Source organism: Leucopleurus acutus (assembly GCF_964270905.1).
Source record: "Leucopleurus acutus genome assembly, chromosome: 7".
NCBI classification, from domain to species: Eukaryota; Metazoa; Chordata; class Mammalia; order Artiodactyla; family Delphinidae; genus Leucopleurus; species Leucopleurus acutus.
In genome coordinates this window covers 55,905,587-55,932,689 of record NC_139150.1, presented here as the reverse complement: position 1 = coordinate 55,932,689, position 27,103 = coordinate 55,905,587, and the positions used below count along the sequence as shown (strand labels likewise).

Sequence of the window (27,103 nt, the reverse complement as noted above, 5' to 3'; positions counted from 1 at the left end):
ATAAGTTACTATAAAAATACATATATAACAATAAGTGTTGGCAAAAATGTAGAGAAATTAGAGTCCTTGTGCACTAAGTACAGAAAATGGTACAGCCCCTGAGGATAATAGTATGGCAGTTCCTCAAAAAAATTAAAAAGAGAATTACCATAAGATACAGCAATTCTACTTTGGGGTATATACCCAAAGGAACTGAAATCAGGGTCTCAAAGAGACATTTGAATACCCATGTTCATAGCAGCATTATTCACAATAGAATGTGGTATATACATACAGTGGAATATTATTCAACCTTTAAAAGGAAGGAAAGTCTAACATATGCTACAAAATGAATGAAACTTGAGGACATTATGCTAAGTGAAATAAGTCAGTCACAAAAGATAAATACCATATGGTTTCACTTATATGAAGTACAGTTAAACCTTGAACAACCTGTGGGTTAGGGATGCAGACCTCCATGCACTTGAAAATCTGTGCATAACTTTACAGTTGGCCCTCCATATATGTGGCTCTGTATCCTTGGATTCAACCAACCAAGAATCCTGCAGTACATATTTACTGAAAAAAATCCATGTATAAGTGGACCTGCACAGTTCAAACCTGTGTTGTTAAAGGGCCAACTATATAACTATACTTTAAAACATTATGATGATAAATGTTACATTGTGTATTTTACCACAATAAAAAAATTAGAAATAAAAAAATTTACTGATATGATCTTTCTGAAATAATATTCCAGGAAGTACTGATGTATAATGCTAGCTTTTTTGTATCTTTAGATCCAGGTGTTAATTATTTAGAACAAAGTAAATCCAGACTTTAAAAAAAAGTTTCTGAGACAAGAATCACATCATCAAGTTTCTGCTTTGAAGAATAAATCTGGTTATCAGTGCAAAGAATGGATTTCAGTATGGAGGAGAAAGAGACTAGAGGACAAGAATGAGTTAGTAAACAAGCTTTTCAATAGGCAAGGAGAGGCCATGAATGCCCTTAATATGACAAGTGAGAGTAAAATACATACTAGCAAATTTTAGAGGCACTAGAGAGTTGTAATCAATCAATACAATCTGATTACCAAACAAAGAAGAGAAATGAAGAAATAAAGATTCCAAGGTTTTCAACATCACACACTGTATAAAAGATCATGGTAATGGCAATAAATTTTAGAAAAGCAATAACATGTTTGGCTTGGTAGAGAGGAAATGAGTTAGGTTTACACATGATGAGTTTGAGGCTGCCTAGAGACACCTAAATAGATTTGTTCCAGAAAGGTGGGCCAGAAGCTTAAGAAAGTGGTACTATATTACAGAAACGTCTGAACCTCATCCATATATACTGGATAATTAAAGCCAGTAAGAGCATGTAGAATACAAGAGAACGCATAACAAAATCCTGGGCAACAGTAAAGCATTATTTTAGGTACTCTACAGAGTAATTTAAGGTGTTGATTTAAACCTAATGACAGGGCTTCCCTGGTGGCGCAGTGGTTGAGAGTCCGCCTGCCTATGCAGGGGACACGGGTTCGTGCCCCAGTCTGGGAAGATCCCACATGCCGCGGAGCAGCTGGGCCCGTGAGCCATGGCTGCTGAGCCTGTGCGTCCGGAGCCTGTGCTCCGCAATGGGAGAGGCCACAACACTGAGAGGCCCGTGTACCGCAAAAAACAAACAAACAAAAACAACCTAATGACATCTTCATGAAGTGGATATTAAATCCATTCTTCAGATTTGTAAAATAAAACTCAAAAAAAGTAAGCAACACAATTAATCCTGACATCTAAGAAAAGCCACTGAAAAACTGTAGAAAAATGGCAAGTTAATTTTATGTTAGAAAAATTCACTTAGGGGAAAACCACAAAAGATTAATTAATAAGATATTACAATAATCCAGGAGAAAAATGACAGAACCCAAGCTAAAGTAGTGTTGCTGAGAATTAGGAAGAAGGGAAAGACATGAGGGATACAAGGTAGAATATACTGGACTTGATATAGACTGGCTATTGGAGTTATTAAGTCGTAAGAATAAATAAGCTCAAATGATGGTGCCATTTACAAAAAAAGAGAATAAACTGTAGGTTTTCCCAGGATTAGGTTATTTTAAAAGCAGAATGTAATTTTTCTTTTTATATTTAATAAAAAATTTCTCCCTTCTGATTTTTTCACTGTAAGTTATTAGATAAGACCTAGGATTTATTCACAGTAATTTCTTCTTATTAACTTTCTTACCTTCTAAATCTCACCAATCCAGAATGCTCTGGCCATGGGTGTATGTTTTGTTTCCTCATCTCATTGAGAACTTTTAAAACATCATCTTCTCAGTAAAGACCCTGACCACTCTATTTCAAGTTATTTCCCCACTTCCCATTCCCTTTCCCGGCTTTATTTTTCTCCATAGAATGTATCACCTAATTTGTAATGTATTTTACTTATTTATCACCATCTATTACAAGAATGCAGGCTGTATGAGTAGAGTTTCTTGTTGTTGTTGTTTTTCTTCTTTTTTCTTTTTCCTCTGCTGCATCCCAGTATCTAAAACGGTCCTGGAGCCTGACAAAATTTAATACTTAAATGGACAGATGGATGACAACAATTCTTCAGAAGAGTTTTCTGAAAGAGGTAAGTACTCTTTATCACCAGGCATTTTATATCATTTTTCTTAAAAAGAAAAAAAAAGCTTTTTATTTACATTATCACAAAATCAGACAGCTTTGAGTCTGATAAGAACAATGCACAGGGCTCTTTGAATCAGGCAGATTTCTTAACAATTCTGTGATTCTTTGAATTCAGGTGCCAGTCTTAGAAGTGTGGCCAACAGGGAGTGGTTTTCACTGTCCAGAATTTATAGAATAACGTTGCTAATTAATCTTATTAGTAAATGCTCATGCAATTATAATGTAAGCTAATGGATACATAAAAGACACAAAGTTGAACAGCTAAAGGTTACACATGTACTGTTACAGAATACATACATATTGAAATCAAATTACACATGCAATGTTTTGAGAAGATCAAAGGGAATCAAAAATGTTAGGATAACTAACACACTTTGTCAAGTTCCAAAACTGAACTTAGACCAAGATATATTGTTAGAAATAACTTTCTAAATCTATAGAAGCTTAAGGGGAAAAAAGCAGTTAAAGTTTATTCCCCAGAAAACTAACACTCAAAACTTACTAGCAAAAAGAAAAAAAACAAATGTTGAGGGGAATCTTTCACATCTGTAAGTAATTCAAATCTCTTTTATTCTCTTTGATGTAACTGAGTAAATGTTTATATCCCCTTACTTGCAGGTTTCTCCTGCAAGAAGCTTTATTTTATTGAAGTATAATTGACTTACAATGTTATGCTAGTTTCAGGTGTACAGCAGTGATTCAGTTGTATATATAATATATATGTGTATATATATATATCATATATATGTTATTTATCAGATTTTTTTCTCTTATAGGTTATTGTAACATATTGAGTATAGTTCCCAAGAAGCAGGATTTTTGAAAAGGCAAGTTGTGTTGAAGTTAGAAATTGCTAACTTCAACTAATTATTCTCTTCTTGCTTCCCACCTAGCACTAATTCATAACAGATGGTAAAAATATTGGCCTTGGGGAGGGAGTGGGACGTCTGAATTTTGATAGTTGTTTTGGAGTGATGTTTTTCAGTGAAGAAGATAATATCTTCATCTTTAATAGTTGATAATTAAATATACTGAATTTTAGTACAGTAACTTTTCTTTTTAAAAGACCACTAACCTCAATAAGGCTGGTCTCAATAAGGTGGAAAGATAGAAAGAATAAGGAGAAAAAAATCTCTGCTCTCAAAGTAGTATACATAATGATGAAATGTTTGTTGATATTATTTTCATTATGAAATTAAATATGATTTGCAGTTTCAAGATCTACCAAACTCATACTTAAAAATAAACACATGAACATATTCTAAAGCTTAACACAAATTATTTCTGATTTATCCCTGACAGAGTTTCCTTCATTAATTGCACTGTAAGTTACAAGACATGAAAGGAAAAGCCATCAAGATGACCCCTTCAATGGATAAGTCCATCCATTGGCCTGTGTAACCAATATGAAGGAATATTTTAATATAGAATGGAATTTATAAAGATGCAAAGGATGAAAGAAATGGAAAATTCATTAATCAAACAATAAATGACCTAAATGACCTTTGAGGCATAAAGAGTCATTTAATATAAGACTGTAACCATTGCTGAAGCCTGACTCCCACCATCAACAGGAAGGATGTTGGAAACAACACTATGTGGAAACTCTGAAAGATTATGGGGGCATCTGACCTGTTCTAAGATGAAGCACTATGGGAAAAGAGGCAGTCTGAGGTTAAGATGCTGTCACATAATACAAGGAAGTTGAGATACTATAGAAAAACTCATGGGAGGAACTTATAAGATTTAGAGAAGAGAAGCAAGAGACAATAGCGTTTCTAAAACTGTGAAGAGGATGACTAACCACTGGCCTCAATTATGCTGTCTCTATTCTTCAGGACTACTATAAACCACTCCAGATCATTTATCCATTTTTGGTTCCCTAACTCCCCAAATAAAACCCAAAGTAGTAGATGGCTAGATGGACACACGGGGTTGAAGTGTAGTATTGGTGGTAAATTTAAATACACAGATTTTGAAGCTACAACACTTAAGTTTAGATCCTGACTGTGTCACTTACTAGTGTATGACTATGGGTGAGTTACTTGGCCATCTCTGTGCTGCAGTTTGTATAGTTACTGTACATAACTACCTCATCAGGTTGCTACAGGGATTAAGTTAGTTTGAAAAAGTGCTTAGAATAGTGTCTTGAATTGCATAAGTGTTTACAATGGCACAGATGATGATGATACACTCTCAAAACTAAATTTTTTTAGTTTTTAAAAATTTTTATACAATTTACTTTCCATTTACAGTTATTACAAAATATTGGCTACATTGTATATTGTATAATACATCCTTGAGCTTATCTTACACCCAATAAAAACTAAATTTAAAAAAAAACTCTCCTCAAATCAGGTTTTAAAAACCTAAACTAACATAACCCTCCAAACAACTGAAGAAAATATTTTTATTCCCATTTTATAAACAGGTTCTACAGAAAAACTAAGAAACTTACTAGACTAAAAAGCTGAACTAGAAAGTAGTCTAGCAAACTAATGCATAATAGGCTGATTCTAATCTGCTCTGCGAAACTGTTTCCATGTAAGAGATTTTGTTTGATTTTATGTAACAGTTACTAGAAGTTAAACTCTGAAAAAAGTATATTATCAAGTTAAAAACAAAAAATATATATAATATATACAACTTATGTAATGTATAAAATCACTTTATATATATAATCACTTAAAACATTAGAAATAAAGTAAAAATTTGATGAGGGAAAAAATATATTAATAATAATAGCAGCTGTCCATTATTAATTTTTCCACAAGCTAGGCACTTACCTAAACATTTAATATGCATGGTCTCATTTAATCCTATAAAATAATTACTACTGTTATCTCATTCTACAGATGAGGAAACTCAGGTTTTTAGAGGTACTTTAACTTGATAGGAGACATACAGCTGAAAAGCAGCAGAACTGACATTCAATTCCAGGTCTATCTGACACCAAAGCCTATATCCCCCCTTAATTTCTATTTATGCTGCTCTAAGGCAATACACATTTTATTGAGCCCACATATTGAAACTCAAACCCTTCAACACAGTGGAAGAACATCCAAGTTTAAAAACAAAACAAAACAATAATGCTCTTTACTTAGTTCTTTAGCTTAACATATACAGTCAAACACAGCATAGCTCATGCATTGTTGGGACTACTACTTAGTTAAGCAGTGTCCCCTGGAGTCTTAGAATTAAAAGGTAAGAAACTTTTTAAAACCTCTGGAAAACAAAAAGTGAGTCTCAAAATACTATTCCAAAACACTCTAAATATATGTAAATCATGTTGGCAAATGGAAGAAAATTGTATTTTTCACTGTTTCAAGAGATGTTATTTCCCTCCCCTGCCTACCTATAATAGTCCCCTGCCCACCTATGATAGTATAAAAAATAATCAAGTTAAGTACAGGTGATTCTGTTTATTGCTTTTTATTTACAGGAGAGTGTCTAAATTGAGAATTAAAATGGAGATAGTTCCTCTCATGAGATTGCTTTTACCTATTTATCTTTTGAAATCTTTCAGAGTATGTCTAAATTGAGAATTAAAATGGATGACATTTCCTCTTATGAGACTGCTTTTACGTATTTATCTTTTGAAATCTTTGTGTTTCTTAGCAATTTATATGACCCCTTCATATAAAAAATAGTAAGCCTTGGTCTTGTTTACTGCAAAATTTTCCCCCAGTTTGTTATCTGCCCTTTTAATGTTGGTCTTTTTTTTTTCTGTTAATTTTCAGAAACTTAAACTTTCATATAATGTAATCTATTTTCCCTTTAATTACTTATATAACTAATAACCTCTGTCTTCTATCATCTAGAAATGTGATAAATAATTCATTTATATTTTCATCCAGTTTTAATGGCTTGATCGTTTTTTAAAAAGGTGAAATACTTGAAAATTACATTACATGTTCTTTTATTTCAAAAGGTCTTTCAATAAAATGTTCTCTTGTTTCACAAGTAAGGAAAATAACAAAAAAGGAAAAAAAAACAATGCAAAACATACAGAACACAGATTAAAGATCAAAAGTCCAAGTTCCCTCAAATTCTAATCAAGAGGTAACCCACTGTTTGGGGTACATATTTTTTCTATGCATATACTAAAATGTACAGGAAAAAGTACATATAGCTTACTGACACTTCACCTCTTCCCCTCATGATCTTAGCTCATACATCCCCAATAAAGACTAAAGGATGCTAGATCTGGAGTATTTTAATAGTAATTCTGGAGACAGTACATCCATCCAAGATTTTCAGACTTATTTAATTATAGAATTCTTTATTCAAGTGACAGCAGTTCAAAGACCTGGTAATCTTTAAAACAGTGTTTTGGAAATGCTGGCTTAGCACTTGAGACAACCCCAAACTGTAATGTTTTGTGAATACAAAGTATGCAAATCAAATATTTAAAAAATGAAAGACAACAAACTTACTTGGGATACACTGGTTCATAAAGGTACTTGTCCCCTCTTGTAGATGTTATATGAAAAAACAAGATGTAGCCATTTGCCGTCTGAAAGATAAATTTTATTTACCATGAATTAAAGGGTAAGGCTATGACTGTAATCTTAATTTTATATATTGTTACTTTGAAAACACTTCAAGAACCCCCTTTTGAAGAGCTATAGCTTAATTATGCAAATAAAAAAATCACTTTGCTTCAATATAATCCATCTTGTTTAAAGTAACTCATGAAAGGGATTTACAGATTTCAAAATATTTCATAGGTAATTGAAATCAATAGTTCATAACATGCTGTAGACATTAATATTCTAAAATAACTTTATTATTCAATAATAGATTATTTTGCAAAATATACAGAACGTTTTAAACTCTGGAATAATACGGCAAATAATTTTTCTGAGTTTTTAAAGCAATTATGTCACCAAATAGTAAGTATGATGAAATTCTTGACTCTACTCAAAGTTTATATAGTGTAACTTCAGAATAACATATTTTATACATTAAAAATCAATCAATTAGCCTCTGATTTACTACAAAATATATCAAGACAGAAGTAAAAACAGAGCAAACCTCCAACTTAAAAAATTTGAACATCAGCTAATTTTTCTAAGTTAATAAAATGTTTTAAAAATATAAACTGTATTAAGTGAAGTAAGTCAGAAAGAGAAAGACAAATACCATATGATATCACTTATATATGTAATCTAAAATATGACACAAATGAACTTATCTACAAAACAGAAACAGACTCAGAGACATAGAGAACAGACTTGTGGCTGCCGGGGGATGGGGGGTGGGGGGGATGGATTGTGAGTTTGGGATTAGCAGATGCAAACATGTTATGCATAGAATGGATGAACAACAAGGTCCTACCGTACAGCACAGGGAAATATAGTCAATATCTTGTGATAAACCATAATGGAAAAGAATATTAAAAAACGTACGTATATGTATAAGAATCACTTTTCTGTACAGCAGAAATTAACACACATTGTAAATCAACTATATTTCAATTAAAAAATATATATAAATTATATTAAAACAAGCAGTGCCATCATATGATCATGGCACATATCTGACTTGTAAAGCTCAAACAACCATTTTACATTTATATAAATACAATATTTAGCTTTTTCTAAACAAACATTTTCAGGCATTAACAGAGTGAAGTGGCAATGTTTTACCCAAACTTCTTTATATTCACACTGAATTCTTATCATTTTAGAGGCAGGAGGGCTTTTACCCAAAGTAGAACTAAAGAAACTGGAAAAATTATTCAAACTTTCAAGTTTCTTTCCAGTACTGGTTTTCTGTTTTTCACATAAAGGAATGCCAGAGGAAATACTCAATTTCTTCAGCAAAGCCAGGTGTTTTGTTTCTAAGCTATAAACTTTAATATTTTAATGTATTCCAAAACTCTAATTCAACATATTGGGATACAAAAGAAAAAAGGTTAAAATCCTTCAGAAAAGATCATCATTCTAATTACTCATGTGCAATTTTTTATTCTTCTAATGTGAAAACTATGGGATCAAAAAGAAAATGGATTCAAATCAAACCATATTGAAAGTTTCAGACATCATGACCCCTATATAGATTAGTGACTGTTTAAAATGTGTAAACTCTACTGTTACAGGGGCTAGAAAAGTAAAATAATACGGTCTAGTACTTAGATGAATAACATACAACCACTGTCTGAATATCAGTCACTCAAGGTCAAAAGTTCAACATTTCAGAATATCAAATGCTAATAATGTACTCAGAATTTTAACAAGTGCTTAGAAGACTATAATGCCAGGAAAAACAGAGCATCACTTTGCACCAGCATTTAGAAATTTTATATAGACAGTATACTAGATCAAATTACAAATAATGGCTTGATTTACTATTTTGGTATTCTGTATCAATGATCTTTACCAAGTTTCTATGGCTTTGCATGTATATTAAATGCTATTTATTTCCAGATCTCAATGACATTCATCAGTGATAATTTCATGAACAGTCCTGCCTTTGAACAACTTAAAAAGTTTTGGTAGTAAAAACATGATCATCCTTAAAAAGTAGCATCTTTGTGTATCTATACCAAAACTGTTTTTATGCAGTGTTATGATGGCCCTTCTCTTCCTATCCCTAAAATACTGCAAAAAAGTATATAACTACTGCTTACTCTGTAGGCAACAATACCAATACCTTCTTTGAGTATACATCCATAAACACACGCACACACCCCAAAACTAACTTTTCTAAGTTAATGAAAAGACAAAATAAAGAACTTCAAAGTTCTCTTTCCTGTTATCCCTATCTTAACAATATTTTTTTCTTTCTCCAAGGTATATTACTGGATTATGTGCCTTTAATTACAGAGGCCCAACAATCTGTAGGCAACTTATATGACAAGTCTTTATGTCCCTTTCTTTTGTCTATCCATGAATTAGGGCCATAAGGTCATAAGGATAAAGGTATTGAGAGGATAAAAGAAAATCACTACTTAAATAGAGGCTGGAAGAGACAGCCTTGTCTCTACTAACGCTACTTAGAAGAACTAGAAACAATAATGTAAAAGGATATTAATAATGCAACAAATTATCAGTCAGAGAGGTATGAATATTAAAGTTTCACCTCATTTATTTCAATTGCAAATCTAGTAACAGAGCTTTTAAAAAACCATGCAAACTACCTCACCTAATTCCACATTTTAAAAAGAAGAGATTGAATTCTACAGGTGGTGGTGGTAGTTGATACGGTTATCATTATTATTATTAACTGCCTGTTTCTATTCTGCTTTGTTTGGGCATTTGGGAAGTTTTCACTTGCCACCCCAAATTAAATGTATTTTTAAATTATTTTATGACTGATGCATGACATATATATTACAAATAGTAAACTTCTGTAAACAGGAGTAATTTAAATCTAACCGTGTCATGAGACAAATCAACTGCCATATATAACTAATGCTTAACCTGTAGGCAGCATCCCAATACTTTCCTCTACCAACCCAAATACTTTTTTGTACATGAATTCACCAGATAGTTTAGAATTCCAAGTCATAGTGCATTTCTTCCTCAGCATATACCATTTTTACCATAAAGAATAGGACAGATTTATGCATCTGGCTCCAATGACTTGAATAACGGCATCACAGAGATTTCTGTAATAACTTAAGAGAGAAGGATTCAATGATTTAGAGATGTATCTTCTATCCCAACATACTGTCATATCAGGTTTCAAATAAGGCTGATAACAGACTGGCATTTTTTAATTCTTTACACTGGTTTATAAATGATGTTCTCTGTTTTTAGCTTTATTTTTTTGTTATACATGTTCAAGTATATAAAATTACTCACCCCAAAGCATAATAAGATAATGATCTAACACTTTTGTATACTCTTTCAGACTTTGTACATTCATACCTATGAATATAGTTAAATGAAAAATAACAAAAATGGTTATAAATAACACATTCTCTCAAAGATAGGTGAAGAATATCTTTTGATACAAATAGTCATCAAAAATTATTATATTATTACTAGTTCTATCACATTGTTTTATATCAGAATACTTAAAAAAAAAAAAACACTTCTGCTTCCAACGAAGATGGATTAAGCTGAAGTCAATTTGTGCTTCCATCTGAAACAAACAACCAAAAACCAAACAAAATATATGAAACAATGGTTTTCAAAACACTGACAAGCAATGAAGGCTAGTGATCTCTGACACATGGAAAACAACTCAGGTGAGTTCTATGATTGTTCCAGCTTACTCTCTTGAGTTTCCAGGTCACAGCACTGAGAAGGGGAATAGAGATAGAGCCTGGCAGACTCCCTGAGTTGAGAAGACGATGTTGAGAGTCCAGGAAGAACAAGGCACTAACAAAATTTATATGACAGAGTACCAGAGTCAAGAGAGCTGTATGGAGAAAGAATCAAAGAGCACCAATAAGCACATGCATGTGAGGATACTACCAAGGCAGAAGAGAAACCAAAAGGATTAGTAAAGGGAACAGTGCATGGTGCTCCAACAGTCCAGAAAACAGTCCCTGTCCCACCAGCAAGACTGAGGAAACTCATAACGCACAGGGCATTGATTAGAATGCTCAGGAAGGTAGTTCTCAGGTATGGCTGTGGTAAATTGACTTTTTTTTTGTTTTGGGGTTTTTTTTGGTGTTTTTTGGGGGGGTACGCAGGCCTCTCACTGTTGTGGCCTCTCCCGTTGTGGAGCACAGGCTCCGGACACGCAGGCTCAGCGGCCATGGCTCACGGGCCCAGCCGCTCCGCGGCATGTGGGATCTTCCCGGACCGGGGCACGAACCCGTGTCCCCTGCATCAGCAGGCGGACTCTCAACCACTGTGCCACCAGGGAAGCCCTAAACTGACTTTTTAAACAAGAATAATAGCAATGTATGTTGGGGTCTTACCATATATAAAAATAAAACATGTATATGTTCCTTCACCACAACAGAATTAAACTAGAAATTGATAACATAAGATTTCTGGAGAACTCTCAAATATTTGGAAACTAAATAATATGCTTGTAGGGCTTTCCTGGTGGCGCAGTGGTTGAGAGTCCGCCTGCCGATGCAGGGGACATGGGTTTGTGCCCCGGTCCGGGAAGATCCCACATGCCGCGGAGCGGCTGGGCCCGTGAGCCATGGCCGCTGAGCCTGCGCGTCCGGAGCCTGTGCTCCGCAACGGGAGAGGCCACAACAGTGAGAGCTCCGCATACCAAAAAAAAATAATAATAATAATATGCTTGTAAATAATTCATGAATAAAAGAAGAAATCAAGACAGAAATTTAGAAAAATACAGGATACTAAAATTTGTGGGGTGTTATTACAGCAGTACTTAAGGGAAATTTTATAGCTTCAAATACCTGTATTAGAAAAAAAGAAAAATGCCAAATCGGTGACCTTGGGTTCTACTTTAAACAAGAAACAGATGAGCAAATGAAACCCAAAGTAAACAAATTAAAAAAAAATAGAGGAAATAATACAGATCAGCATAGAAATCAGTGAAGTAGAAAACAAAAATAAAATCAATGAAATTAAAATCTGTTTTTTTTTTTTAAAGATCATTAAAATCGATATACTTCTAGTCATACTGTCCAGGAAAAAAAGAAAGAGAATAACCACTATCAGAAATGAGAGAGGTGACATCACTACATATTCTACAGATATTAAAATAACAAGGGAGTACTGTGAATAACTTTATGACAGTAAATTTCCAGCTTGGATGAAATGGATGGGTTCCTTTAAAGACACAAACTATTAAATCGTACTGAAAAGAAAGAGGTACCCTACATAGGCTTATATCTACTAAAGAAATTGAAATTTCAATTAAAATCCTTTCCACAAAGCAGAACAAAATTCTAGGCCCACATGCTATCACTGGTGAATTCTATCAAATACTTAGAAAAGAGATATCAATTCAACACAAACTCTTCTAGAAAACCAACAAAGAGGGAACACTTTTGATCACATTTTATGAGGCCAGCATTACCCTCATACTAAAAGAAGACAAAGACATTATGAGGAAAAGAAACTACAAGCCAATATCGCTTATTAACACAGATGTAAAATTTATAAACAGTTTTAGCAAATTAAATCTAACAATGTATTAATACATCATAAGTAAATGGGGTTTATCCAGGAATGCAGGGTTGGTTTAACATTCAAGAATCTATAAATGTAAGTTACCATATTAACAAACTAAAAAAGAAAAATAGTATGATAGTCTCAATAAATGCAGGAAAGACATTAGAAAAAATCCAATATAACATTACTAATTAAAACTTTTCAGCAAATTAATGAGAGGGTTAATTTCCACAACTTGATAAAGGGGATTTACAAAATATCTATAACATGATTCTTCTTCTTTTTTTAATATTTATTTATTTATTTATCTTTGGCTGCACTGGGTCTCTGTTGCTGTGCATGGGCTTTCTCCAGTTGCGGCGAGCGGGGGCTTCTCTTCATTGCGGTGTGCAGGCTTCTCATTGCGGTGGCTTCTCTTGTTGAGGAGCACAGGTTCTAGGCACGCGGGCTTCAGTAGTTGTGGCACGCGGGCTCAGTCGCTGTAGCTTGTGGGCTCCAGAGCACAGGTTCAGTAGTTGTGGCACACGGGCTCAGTTGCTCTGCAGCATGTGGGATCTTCCCGGGCCAGGGCTTGAACCTGTGCTCCCTGCATTGGCAGGTGGATTCTTAACCACTGCGCCACCAGGAAAGCCCCTATAACCTGATTCTTAATAGTAAAAGACTAAATGCTTTCCTCCTATTCAAAATTGTACTGGACAGTCTAACCAATAAAATCAGGCAAGAAAAAGAAATAAAAGGATCCAGATTGGAAAGGAAAAACATAAAACTGTTTTTTGACGTCACTGTCTATACAGAAAATCTGGCGGAATCTACAAAAACAGTACTAGAATAACTGAGTTTAGCATGGTTGCAAGATACAAGATCAATAGAAAAATCAACTGCATTTCTATATACTATCAGTGAACAATCAGCAAATTAAAATACTGTTTTCAAAAACATCAAAAAATATAAAATACTTTGGGATAAACCTGGCAAAAGATGTGAAATACTTGTACACTGATAACAAAACACTGACAAAGTTAAAAATATCTAAATAAAGGAAGAGATATATGTTGTTCATAGGTCAGAAGATTCAATACTGCTAAGATGACAACTCCCCCCAAATGGATCCACATATCCAATGCAATGCCAGTCAAAATCTCAGCAGGTATTTTCATAGAAACCGACAAGCTGATGCTAAAATTCATACAGAAACAAAAGGTCCTAAAACACTGAAAACAACTTTGAAAACAAAATTGAAAAAGTAACACACTGTGATTTCAAAAATTATTACAAAGCTAGAGTAATCAAAAGTAATACTGTATTAACACAGACAAATATATCATGGAACTGAATAGAGAACACAGACAAAACCCCACATACATGTGGACAACAGATTTATGACACAGATGCAAAAGAAATGCAATATAGAAAGGATAACCTTTTCAACAAACGGTGCTGGAACAACTGAATATCAATATGCAAATAATTAACTTAGATCCATATCCTGCACCATATATAAAAATTAACTCAACATATATCAGAGACCTAAATATAAAACCTAAATCATAAGACTTCTAGAAGAAAGCATAGGAAGATAAGAGCCATTAAAAAATAAACTAATGAACCAGACATCATCAAAATTAAGTACTTCACGCATTCAAAAAATAGTGTTAAGAGAATGAAAAGACAAGTAACATACTAGGAGAAATTCTTCGTAAAGCATATGTGTAATAAAGGACTTGAATCCAAAATACACTAAGAACTCTAGAAACTCAACAATAAGAAAGCAAAGAACCCAATAAATAAAATGGGCGAATGATGTGAAAAGACACTTTACCACAGAAAACACACATGGCAAATAAACAAATGAAAAGATGTTCAACATCATTAGTTATTAGAGAAATGTAAATTAAAACTATAATGGGATACCACCACACAGCCATTAGAATAGCTAAAATTAAAAAGGCACACCTTAGGTTGGCAAAGAGGAATGAGAACTCTTGTACCCTGCTGGTAGGAATGTAAAATGGTACAACTGCTTCGTAAAAAGTTTAGCGTGTCCTTAAAAAGTTAAACATAAGGGACCTACCTTACGATCTAGCTGTTCCATTCATGGCTATTTACCCAAGATAAAAGGAAATATATGCCCATATAAAGATTTGTACATGAATGTTCATAGCACTTTTATTTAAAATAGCCCCAAACTATAAACAACTCAAATGCCCATCAACAGATAAATGGATAAACCAACTCTGTTATATTCAATAAGATACTCAGCATTAACTACTGATCCATGACAACATGCATGAATCTCAAAATAATTATGCTGAGTAAAAGAAATGAGAAAAATGTCATAGCACATACTATATGATTCCATTTGTTTAAAACTCTAGTAATCTGTAGTGACAGAAAGCAAATCAGTAATTGGTTTTAGAGGGAGGTGAATCATGGCAGGATGGAGGAATTACAAAAGGGTACAAGGAAACCTGTGATGGATCTGTTCACTATCTTGACTGTAGTTATGGTTTCAAAATTTATCTAATTGTACATTTCAAACATGTGCAATTTATTGTATATCAACAGTACTTCAATAAAGCTATTTAGAAAAGAGGAATGGAAGTGATGGTTCGACTTAGAAACTTCTGCTTCTTGAAAAGCTTCTACCATCACAAGAAAGGCCTTATCTAGCCTACTGGAAAATAAGAGGTCACAAAGAAAACCAGAACAGACAGCTACAGTCAACTACCAGATATGTAACTAAGAAAACCAGAACAGACAGCTACAGTCAACTACCAGATATGTAACTAAGGGGCTATCCAGCATCAGTGGAGCTGTCAAATGACTGTAGCCACATCAGTACTAGAGGTGAGATCAGGAGAACCATTTGACCAAACCCAGTGCAAATCACAGAATGAGAGTAAACAAATGGCTGTTTTGAGCCACCATTTTGAAGATAATGGTTAACTGTGAAAAATAACAACCCTAACAAAAATAGTATAATTTAAGGAAGTATAAATAGTATGATTTAAAGTCACCAAGTTATGGAGACAAGAGCAAAATTCAAAGAGATCCAGGAGAATAGCAGAGTAATCACTTCCAAAACAGTGTCTGGTCACACCAAGATGGGAAAAAAAAAGAAAAAAAAAAAAGAGAGATGAATGGGTACTATTTAGAACACTGTACTCCTCTACAATTTGCTGTATTCCACTCTCTTATAATACTTTGCTTTCAGCTGTTATTTGGTGACTCAATACATTAACATGCTGGGAACGGGAAAAAAAATCACAATGAAACAACAGGAATTCTAAATTAAACTGATGTCTTTCCCTTATTTATAAATAAATTATATTCTAATTCATGTCACAGTAACTCATGTTGTGGCAAAACAATCTACATTTCCATTTAGCTGGGTGTGAAAGAGAATATTAAGAGTAGCAATGAGAAATAGAGCTGGAATGGCAGGTAGAGGCCAGATCACAAGATGCTCTGAATACTAGGCTAAGAAGTTTGGAACACATTTTGAATGCAATGGGAAGCCACCAAAAGGTTTAAAGTAAGAATAATATAATTGGGACTTCCTTGGTGGTCCAGTGGCTAAGACTCCAAGCTCCCAGTGCAGAGGGCCCGGGTTCGATCCCTGGTCAGGGAACTAGATTCCACATGCTGCAACTAAGAGTTCGCATGCCTCAACTAAAGACCCCGCATGCTGCAACTAAAGATCCCACATGCTGCAACCAAGATCCCGCGTGCCACAACTAAGACCTGGCACAGCCAAATAAATAAATAAATATTTTAAAAAATAAAAGCTGTGATTCAGAAATAGCTATGCATAATTTAGATGCATTTCAAGTAGACAAAAAAATGTAACTGAAAGTTTTGAGTTCTAGGCAATCTACAAAAGATACTAAAAGCCTGTGCTAAGGCAATGACAATGAGAATAAAGAGAAGAGGATGGCAGTAAACTAGAGACAGGACTTAGCAAAATACTGGTGATTGGATGGGAACACAGAACCAAGGGACTCCAGGTTTTTTCCTATTATAAGCAAAGCCTCAATAAAAATACTTACGCATATGCCTAAATATGCTGGTGCTACTATTTGCCAGACACAGTCCTAGAAATGAGACAGTACTTCAAATTCATTTTAATGTTCCTTGCGCATGGATATAGATCAATTGTCTAAAACTGAGGAAAACTGTAAGGATATTTATGGTCTGGTAACATGTCTACAAAAATGATATTCTACTTCTGATGCTCAGAGAATGCACACTCCCAAAAGCTATGGGCCAATTCTTAAAATGGTAAAGGATTTTCTTTCTCACACCCCATTAAAAAACAGTGTCAGTGAGATTTCTTTCTAAGGTACAAGTTGATAAGGAGGTGACTGTGGTTCTGTTGATGATACAGTACTAGAATTTTTAATATAACTGACATGTCAGAGCATACAATGACTATACCTGGGGATCAGGGGGAAGGCCATAAGAAAATTAAATGGGGATGACTGCTTTGGCTTTGACTTAATGTGCAGAGAGTGATGCTGTATTGCTCTATAGGTCATACAACTGTATATCCTTCTCACACAATCGATCAATGATTTTTTTTGTAGAAGCAAATTTCAAAGCGTCTCCTAGATTCAGCTTTATTCCATAATAGCTAGTAAGATTAAACAACCATGCTAACAGAGAAAGGCAGCAAGGCAAAATTATTAAGACTTTCAAATTCTAGAACCAGCCTTCATGGGTTAGAATTCCATTATCAGTGATGTGATCTTAGGCACATAGTATTTATGTAATCTGGGGCAGGTGCTTTAACCTGTCTACCATAGTTAGCTCTACTATATGGTGGAAGCAATAAAATTACCTACCTTTAGAGGAGTGTTTGTTTTATGTATTCAGGTGTTCCTATATGGGTGCATACATGTTAACATATGCTATCCTCTTCTTATATTAATCCTTTTATCATTGTATAGTGTCCTTTTCTTTCTTTATGGCCTTTGCTTTGAAGTCTATTTTGTCTGATACGAGTATTGCTACCCCCACTTTCCTGTCATGTCGATTTGCATGAAGTATCTTTTTCCATCCCCTCATTTTCAGTCTATGTGTTCCTTTTACCCTAAAGTGGGTCTCTTGTAGGCAGCATGCTATAGGTTCTTGTTTTGTTATCCAGTCTGCCACTCTGTCTTTTGATCAGAGCATTTAGTCCATTGACATTTAAAGTAATTACTGATAAGTAGATATGTCTTTATTGCCATTTTAAACCTTGTTTTCCAGTTGATTTTGTATTTGTCTTTTGTTCCTTTCTTCTTTTTGTTTTCCTTTTGTGGGTTGACAGTTTTCTTTTGTATTATCCTTGAGTTCTTTTCTTTTTATTTTTTGTAATCTATTGTGTGTTTTTGATTCGTGGTTACCCTGATTTTCAAATATGTTAACCCATTACTATATCTCCTTGCTTTAGACAGGTAGTCATATAAGTTCAAACACATTCTAAAAGATCTATATTTTCTTACTCCTCTCCCCTACATTTTGTGACTCTGATGTCCTATTTTACATCTTCATGTTATCCTCTTGCTGTTCATTGTAATTATAATCACTTTCACAAAATTTTTTGATTTTTTAAAAAATCTATGTACTGGCTTCCTTAGGTGATCAAACAATCCCTTTACGTACTTGCCTTTCCTATTGTGATTTCTCTTTCTTATAGAGTCTTGCTTCTTTTCTATTTAGAAAAGACCTTTCAATATTTCTTTTAGGATAGGTTTAGTATTGCTGTATTCTTTTAGTTTTTGCTTGTCTGGGAAATTCTTTATCTCCCCTTCTACTCTAAATGATAATTTTGCTGGGTACAGTATCCTAGGTTGCAGATTTTTCCCTTTCATGACTTTGAATATATCTTGCCACTCCCTTCTGGCTTGCAAAGTTTCTGTAGAGAAATCAGCTGATAGCCGTATGGGGGTTCCCTTGTAACTGACTGACTGTTTTTCTCTTGATGCCTTAAGAATCCTCTCTTCATCTTTAAATTCTGACATTTTAATTATAACACGTCTCAGTGTAGGTCTGTTTTAGTTCATTTTGTTTGCAACCCTCTGTGCTTCCTGTACCTAGATATGTTTCCTTCTTTAGATTTGGGAAGTTTTCAGCCATAATTTCTTCAAATACACTTTCAATCCTCTTTTCTCTTTCTTCTCCTGGGATCTCTATTATGCGTAGATTGGAAGGCTTAACATTACCCCATAGATCTCGTATGCTGCTTTCAATTTTTTTTTTCCCTTGTCTTTCTGTCTGCTGTTCTGATTGGGTGATTTCTGTTATTCTATCATCCAGATCACTTATTCATTCTTCTGCCTTATTTAGTCCACTGTTCATTGCCTTTAGCTCAGTTTTTATCTTGGCAATTGAACTGTCTAATTTTGACTGGCTCCTCTTTATAGTTTCTAGTTCCTTGCTACAGTGATCTGCATTTCTATCAATAATCTTTCTTAATTTCTTTAGCATTTTTATTACCTCCTTTTTGAACTCAGTGTTTGGTAGAATGGAGAGGTTTCTTTCATTTTGTGTTCTTTCAGGGGATTTCTTTTGTTCTTTTAATTGGGAGTAGTTCCTCCAATTTTCCACTTTACTCATATTTCTCTCTCTGAATTTAGGAGAAACAGTTATCTACTGTGGTCTTAAAGGGCTGTTTTTTATTTGGGAGCATCCCTGTGTAGCCTGTGTGAGTCCAGTGTTTTTGGTGCAAGGCCTGTATTTGGTATGGATGCCTGCCATGTTCTGGCCGTTATCCCCTTGACAGACGGGTTGTGTTGTGGTGACCAGAGCTTGCACTGGATGTTGGGCGGGGCCTCTTCTTTGCTCTGTGGTTGTCACAGCCCTGTTGGGAGCAGGGTCTGCTCCCCAATTGTTGGAGTAGAAGCCCCCAGATCCAGTTCTAAGCTACAGTGTGAGGTAGGCAGGACTGGAAAGCTCTCACTAGGAAAGGGGCCTCTGTGTATTTTTCTCCAGGAGCTGTCCACCAGGACGTGCAACTCCGTGATATCACCTGCCACCCGGTGTGTGCGCCCACAAAGTACAATATTGCTGGCACTGCCTTCAAACCAGCCTCCGCTACAGGAGCATCAATAATCAACAGACTCATACATTTCTCAGGGATGTGCATGCTCACAACGCCACTGGTGCGAAAACCCACCAAAGTCGCACTCCTGCACCCACTATCGGAGTGCTGGTAATCTGCTCAGATTTCAGCCCTGCCTTTGCACGTGCACACCCACTCTTGGTGGCGCTTGCACGCTCCCAAAACTTGCTGGTGCACATTTCTAAAGTCCGCAGTGGCTGCAGCCATGCCCCGCTGGGAGCATGCTGACAATGAGGCTGCCATGGTGGGCCCACACCCTTCCCTTCGTGTGTTGACAATGGGGCTCCTATGGCAGACCTGCGCTCCGTGCCAGTGGCATCCCAGACCACACTTCAGGCCCTTCAGGCTATCTCTGCACAGCCAAACCAAGTCCCCTCACCAGGTCTGTCCACTGAAGCCCGAGTTTCAGCATCCAGCCCCTGCGCATACCGGCAGGCCTGCATGTCGGGCTGGAAAGTGCACCAATGTGCAAGGACCGTCTATGCTGGTCTCCCTCTACCCTACCTGGCTATAAGCTGGCTCCTGTATTCGTCTCTGAAGCTCCCTATCTGTCCCAGTGGACCTCCCAGCTGGTGAAGGAGGTTCCCAGGGTGAGGAAACCTTTCTTCTTTCACAGGTCCCTCCCAGGGGTCCAGGTCCTGTCCTGATTCCTTTTTATTTCCCCTTTCATCCTAACCAGTTACGTGGGCATCTTTCTTGCAGCTTTGGTTGTATTAGATCTTCTGCCAGCTTTCAGTGTGTATTCTGTGAGAACTACTCCACTTGTAGATGTATTATTGTATGTATCTGTGGGAGGAGGTGAGCTCCACGTCCTTCTATGCTGCCATCTTGACAGCTTGTCCCTTCTCGATAAAATCATTACTGAAAGGTAAGAGACTTGGAAGACAAATTCAGGAGCTCTGCAAATAATGAATTAAAGAAAGAAAACAGGTATGCTAACACATATATATGGAATTTAAGAAAAAAAATGTCATGAAGAACCTAGGGGTAATACAGGAATAAAGACACAGACTTACTAGAGAATGGACTTGAGGATATGGGGAAGGGGAAGGGTAAGCTGTGACAAAGCAAGAGAGAGGCATGGACATATATACACTACCAAACGTAAGGTAGACAGCTAGTGGGAAGCAGCCGCATAGCACAGGGAGATCAGTTCGGTGCTTTGTGACCGCCTGGAGGGGTGGGATAGGGAGGGTGGGAGGGAAGGAGACGCAAGAGGGAAGAGATATGGGAACATATGTATAACTGATTCACTTTGTTATAAAGCAGAAACTAACACACCATTGTAAAGCAATTATACTCCAATTAAAAAAAAAGGGAAGAAAACAAGACAAACCTTGTTCTAGTCTTCTCTTATTTAGGAAAAAGAGAAAAAAAAATCCCTAGCTGCAGAAACAGACTGAAGTCTTCAGATTGAAACGCCTAAGACTCAGGTTTAATTTGGGTGGATTGGCCCGGGGTGGGAAGGAGGGAGGCAGGCAGAGGGAGACAATTTAATGAAAAAAAAAAAGATACAATCTTGTAAGTAAAAATAACTTAATTTCAATCACAAAGAGAAAAATCTTTCAGAGAAAAAGAATAGGTTTCCTGAAAAGGGAAAAGACTCAGATTAACACTAGACTTCTCACTAATAACCCTAGAAACCAGAGGGCACTAGAACATTACCTCATGGCTAGGAAAAAAAAAAAAAAAGAATCTCAATCTAAGAATCCTGTACCTAGACAGGATATCCTTCACCATGCTTAAAGAACAGTACGTTCAGATATTATTTAATATATGAATGCCCACTGTGTGCAGAAAATGCTCTTGGCATTGAAGCTATAGTGAAAATAACAAGCAAAAAGATATGGAACTAATATTCTGGGTTTGAAAAATGGACAGGGACTTCCCTGGTGGCACAGTGGATAAAACTCCACACTCCCAATGCAGGGGGTCTGGGTTCGATCCCTGGTCAGGGAACTAAATCCCACACGCATGCCGCAAGTAAGGGTTCACATGCCACAACTAAGGAGCCTGTGTGCCACAACTAAGGAGCCCGCGAGCCACAACTAAGACCCGGTGCAACCAAATAAATTAAAGAAAAAAAGAAAAATGGACAAACACAGGCAACCTACAGAAGAGGAACTGCAAAGGGCCAATAAATATAGGAAAAGATGCCAAACCTCACTAGCAAGAGAAATTAAACAAATGGAAATTAAAATGACAAGACCATTTTTCACCAATCCAATGCAGGCACAATGTAGGTAAACAGGAATCTTAAGAACACATAGGAGTGACTCTGGAAACTGACACAATTTTATGAAAATATGATTTGGCAATACTCATTAAAAAGAATATACATACACACTTTGACCCAGCAATCCTACATAGGGAGAAGTGCCCTAAAGAAATAAATGCGCCAATACAAAAGGGTATATGTATAACAATGTTTACTGTAGCACTGTTTATAGTTGCCAAAGGTCCATTAAGAGAAGAATAGCAAAGAGTATAAGAAACTTCCACACTATGGAATATTATACAAATACTAAAACTAATAAGTTAGAGTATATGTATTAATCTAGAAGGGTAGTCATAATATACTAAGTGAAAAAAATCAAATTGCAGAGTAATGTGTAAATTAAGATGTTAATTTTGTGTGAAAATAATGAAAATTTCTATATTTATCTATTTAAATATCTACTCATCTGTAAGTTAGAATCCTATGCAAACATTCAAAATCAAGTTACAGAAAAATGTTGAAGTGAGACAATGTTCATGATATAACATGTCAAAAAAGCTGTACAGTAGCTTTCTATAAAGAAAAAAATATGTTTTCAATAATCCTCTACCTACGAAAACTCACAGATTTATCAAATGTGCTCCTCATGAACAGGTGACATTAACAGTCACTTATAGTAATATCACTTTGGATTTAAAAACAAACAGACTTCAATAGCCTTTCAAATTCTATGTACTATTAAATATAAGTGTATCTGCAAACAACCGTTAAAAAGGTATAGGAACATAAGTAAAAATTAATGATTATCTGTGAGTAGTGAAGTTATTTATTTTTTCTTGTTTATCTCTACAATTCTCAGATTTTCTTCATCGAACATTTATCCCCCTTATTAAAAACTAAAACTTTTAAAAATCCAATTCTCAAAACTATAAAACTCCTAAAAGATAACATAACAGAAAATCTACATGACCTCGGTTTGGTGATGACTTTTAGATACAACACCAAAGGCACAATCGATGAAGTAAACTGATAAGCTTGACATCATTAAAATTACAAACGTCTGCTCTGCAAAAAATCTGTCAAAAGAATGAAAAGAGAAGCCACAGATTGGCAGAAAATATTTGCAAAAGACATATCTGATAAAGGACTGTTACCCAAAATAACAAAAAACTCTTAAAATTCAAAAATAAGAAACAAACAACCCAACTAAAAAATGGGCCAAAGACCTTAACATGCACCTCACCAAAGATATATGGATGGCAAATAAGCATATGAAAAGATATTCCAGAGCATATGTCGTGAGAAAAATGCAAACTAAAACAAGAAGATACCACCATACACCTATTAAAATGATCATAATCCAAAACACTAACAACACTGTCAAAGATGTGGAGTAACAGGAACTCTCATTCATTGCTGATGGGAATACAAAATGGTACAGCCACTCTGGAAGAGTTTGGCAGTTTCTTACAAAACTAAACATAGTTTTACCATACAACCCAGCAAGCGCACCTCAGCGCATGAAAGGAGTTGAAAACATGTCCATACAAAAACCTGCACAAAGATGTTTATACCAGCTTTATTCATAACTGCTAAAATTTGGAAGCAACCAAGATGTCCTTCAGTAGGTGAATGTGTAAACTGTAATACATCCAATGATTTAATATTCATGCTAAAAAGTAATGAGCTATCAAGTCATGAAAAGACATGGAAGAACGTTAAATGCATACTACTAAGTGAAAGAAGCTAATCTGAAAAGGCTACATACTGTATGATTCCAATTATATGACATTCTAGAAAAGGCAAAACTATGAAGACAATAAAACAGATCAGTGGCTGCCAGGGGTTATGGGATATGAAGGGATAAATAGGTAAAGCACAGAGGGTTTGAGGGGCAGTGAAACTACTCTTTATATACTATAATGGTGGATACATGTCATTATAAATTCATCCAAACCCACACAATGTACAACACCAAAAGTGCACCGTAATGCAAACTATGGGCTCTGGGTGATAATGATGGTGAATGTAGATTCACCAATTGTAACAAATGTATCACTCTAGTGGAGGATAATGGGGGGAGGCTATGCATGTGTTGGGGCAGGGAGTAATGCAAGAAATCTCTATACCTTCCTCTCAATTTTGCTGTTAACTTAAAATTGCTCTAAAAAAGTGTATTTTTCATAAAGTCCATTTATGAACTTATAATTCATATAAGCTAAACCATTAATTCATGTTTTAAATTATACAAACAGAGATGAATTAACTTAAATCACTTGAATCAGGTCAGCATTTACTTAGCCTATTTAACATAAACCAGACTACAACAGCTAAATTTATGTTCATCATGACATCTCCAGTTGTATGGAGATGTATCTTCTAGAAAAAGACTATAAGCAATAACCAGGTAAAATAAAAACTGGACTTTCAGTAGCCAAAAAGAGTAAATTGTTTGTTATCTTCTCTTACATATGTATTTTACCTACTCCCAACTTGAGAACAGAAATAATTCCTAACTTCTTTGTTTTCTTAATATTTAGTATATGCAAAGGTTAATAAATTATTGTGAAATTGTTTCTGTAGAGGCTGTTTCTAGTTATCTGGTAACTGGCTCTGGGGTAATTAGGAGTGGGGAATAGTGGCCCTAGGTAAAGAGCTCCATAAAGGATGTGGTTGAGGGTACAGGCTGTGAAGTGTTTGGTTTGCACATGAAAGGAACATTAGCAGGTAATCCTTTACTATCTCTAGAAATTGGCCAGCCCTGAGAGGGGCAGTCTCTCCAGGGCCAGCGTCAAAGCATCAAAATACAGAAAAACAACAACACAAGATTACAGAGAGAAAAAATTTTCATAAATTTTACTGTTACAAAATTCTAAATATAATAGTGATGAAAATTTAGTACAATTTTTCTTTGTAATATATATCCACTAAAGAGAATGAAATTCTTTTTGTGGGGATAATATTTTTTGCTTAATTGAGGTTTAAAGTTAATGTTCCCCTGCCAACATAATACTCAATGGGGAGAAGCTAAAAGCCTTCCTGCTAAAATCTAGAACAAGACAAGGATGCCCACTATCACCACTTCTATTCAACATAATATTGGAAGTCCTAGCCAAAGCAATCAGACAAGAAAAGGAAATAAAAGGTATCCAAATTGGACGGGAAGAGGTAAAATTGTCATAATACACAGATGACAAGATACTATATATTGAAAACCCTAAAAACTCCACACAAAAACTACTAGAACTGATAAACGAATTCAGCAACATAGCAGGATACAAGATTAACATACAGAAATCAGTTGCACCTCTTTACCCTACCAATGAAATATCAGAAAGTTAAAAAAAAAAGATCTCTTTAAAACTGCATCCAAAAACTGAAATAAAATACTTAGGAATAAAACTGACCAAGGAGGTTAAAGACTTATATGCTGAGAATTATAAAACACTGATAAAGGAAACTGAAGATAACTCAAAGAAATGGAAAGACATTTCATGCTTTTGGACTGAAAAAATTAATATTGTTAAAATGGCCATACTACTCAAAGCATCTACAGATTTAAGGCAATCCCTAGCATAAAATTACCTATGACCTTTTTCACAGAACTAGAACAAATAATCCTAAAATTTATATGGAACCATAAAAGACCCAGAAGTGTCAAAGCAATCCTGAGGAAAAAGAACATAGCAGGAGGCATAACTCTCCCAGACTTCAGAAAATGCTACAAAGCTACAGTAATCAAAACAGCATGGCATGGTACTGGCACAAAAACAGACACATGCATAAATGGAACAGAGAGCCCAGAAATAAACCCACACTCAGTCAATCTTTGACAAAGGAGGCAAGAAGTCGTCTCTTCTTCTTCTACTTCTTGCTGAAGAAGTCTCTTCAGCAAGTAGTGTTGGGAAAGCTGGACAGCTGCATGTAAATCAGTGAAGTTAGAACACACTCTCACACCACACACAAAACCAAACTCTAAGTGGCTTAAAGACTTAAATATAAGACAGGACACCATAAAACTCCTAGAAGAGAACATAGGCGAAACATTCTCTGACATAAACTGTAGCAGTGTTTTCTTAGGTCAGTCTCCTAAGGCAATAGAAATAAAAACAAAAATTAAAAAATGGGACCTATTCAGACTTATAAGCTTTGGCACAGCAAAGGAAACCATGAACAAAATGAAAAGAAAACCTATGGAATGGGAGAAAATATTTGCAAATGATGTGACCAACAAGGGCTTAATTTCCAAAATATACAAACAGCTCATACAACTCAATAACAAAAAATCAAACAACCCAATCAAAAAATGGGCAGAAGACCTAAACAGACATTTCTCCAAAGAAGACATACAGATGGCCAACAGGCACATGAAAAGATGCTCCACATCGCTAATGATCAGAGAAATGCAAATCAAAACTACAGTGAAGGGCTTCCCTGGTGGCGCAGTGGTTGAGAGTCCGTCTGCCGATGAAGGGGACATGGGTTCATGCCCCGGTCCGGGAAGATCCCACAGGCCACGGAGCGGCTAGGCCCGTGAGCCGTGGCCGCTGAGCCTGTGCATCCGGAGCCTGTGCTCCACAACGGGAGAGGCCACAACAGTGAGAGGCCCGCGTACAGCAAAAAAAAAAAAAAAACTACAGTGAGGTATCACCTCACACTGGCAGAATGGCCGTTATCAAAAAGTCTACAAATATTAAATGCCAAAGAGGGTGTGGAGAAAAGGGAACTCTCCTATACTGTTGGTGGAAATGTAAACTGGTGCAGCCACTATGGAAAACAGAGTTTACCATATGATCCAGCAAGCCCACTCCTGAGCATATGGTCTGGAAAAAAGGAAAAGTCTAATTTGAAAAGATACATACACCCCAATGTTCAGAGCAGCACTATTTACAATCACCAAGACATGGAAGCAACCTAAGTGTCCGTCAACAGATGAATGGATAAAGATGTTGTGTATATATATATGAAATACTACTCAGCCATAAAAAAGAATGAAATAAGCCCATTTGCAGCAACATGGATGGACCTAGAGATAATCATACTAAGTGAAGTA

General features: G+C 35.5%; 1 protein-coding gene across 4 annotated transcripts in view; it reads right to left on the bottom strand.

Moving 5' to 3' along the window:
• RIC1 (RIC1 homolog, RAB6A GEF complex partner 1) overlaps nucleotides 1–27,103 on the bottom strand; it is a 136,579-nt gene that overhangs the window by 68,439 nt on the left and 41,037 nt on the right. For all 4 annotated transcript variants that reach the window (XM_082842826.1, XM_082842828.1, XM_082842827.1 and 1 more), the window contains exon 3: nucleotides 7,106–7,185. In XM_082842826.1, the coding sequence (XP_082698952.1) occupies nucleotides 7,106–7,185 (80 nt within the window). The remainder of the gene's footprint in view (nucleotides 1–7,105; nucleotides 7,186–27,103) is intronic.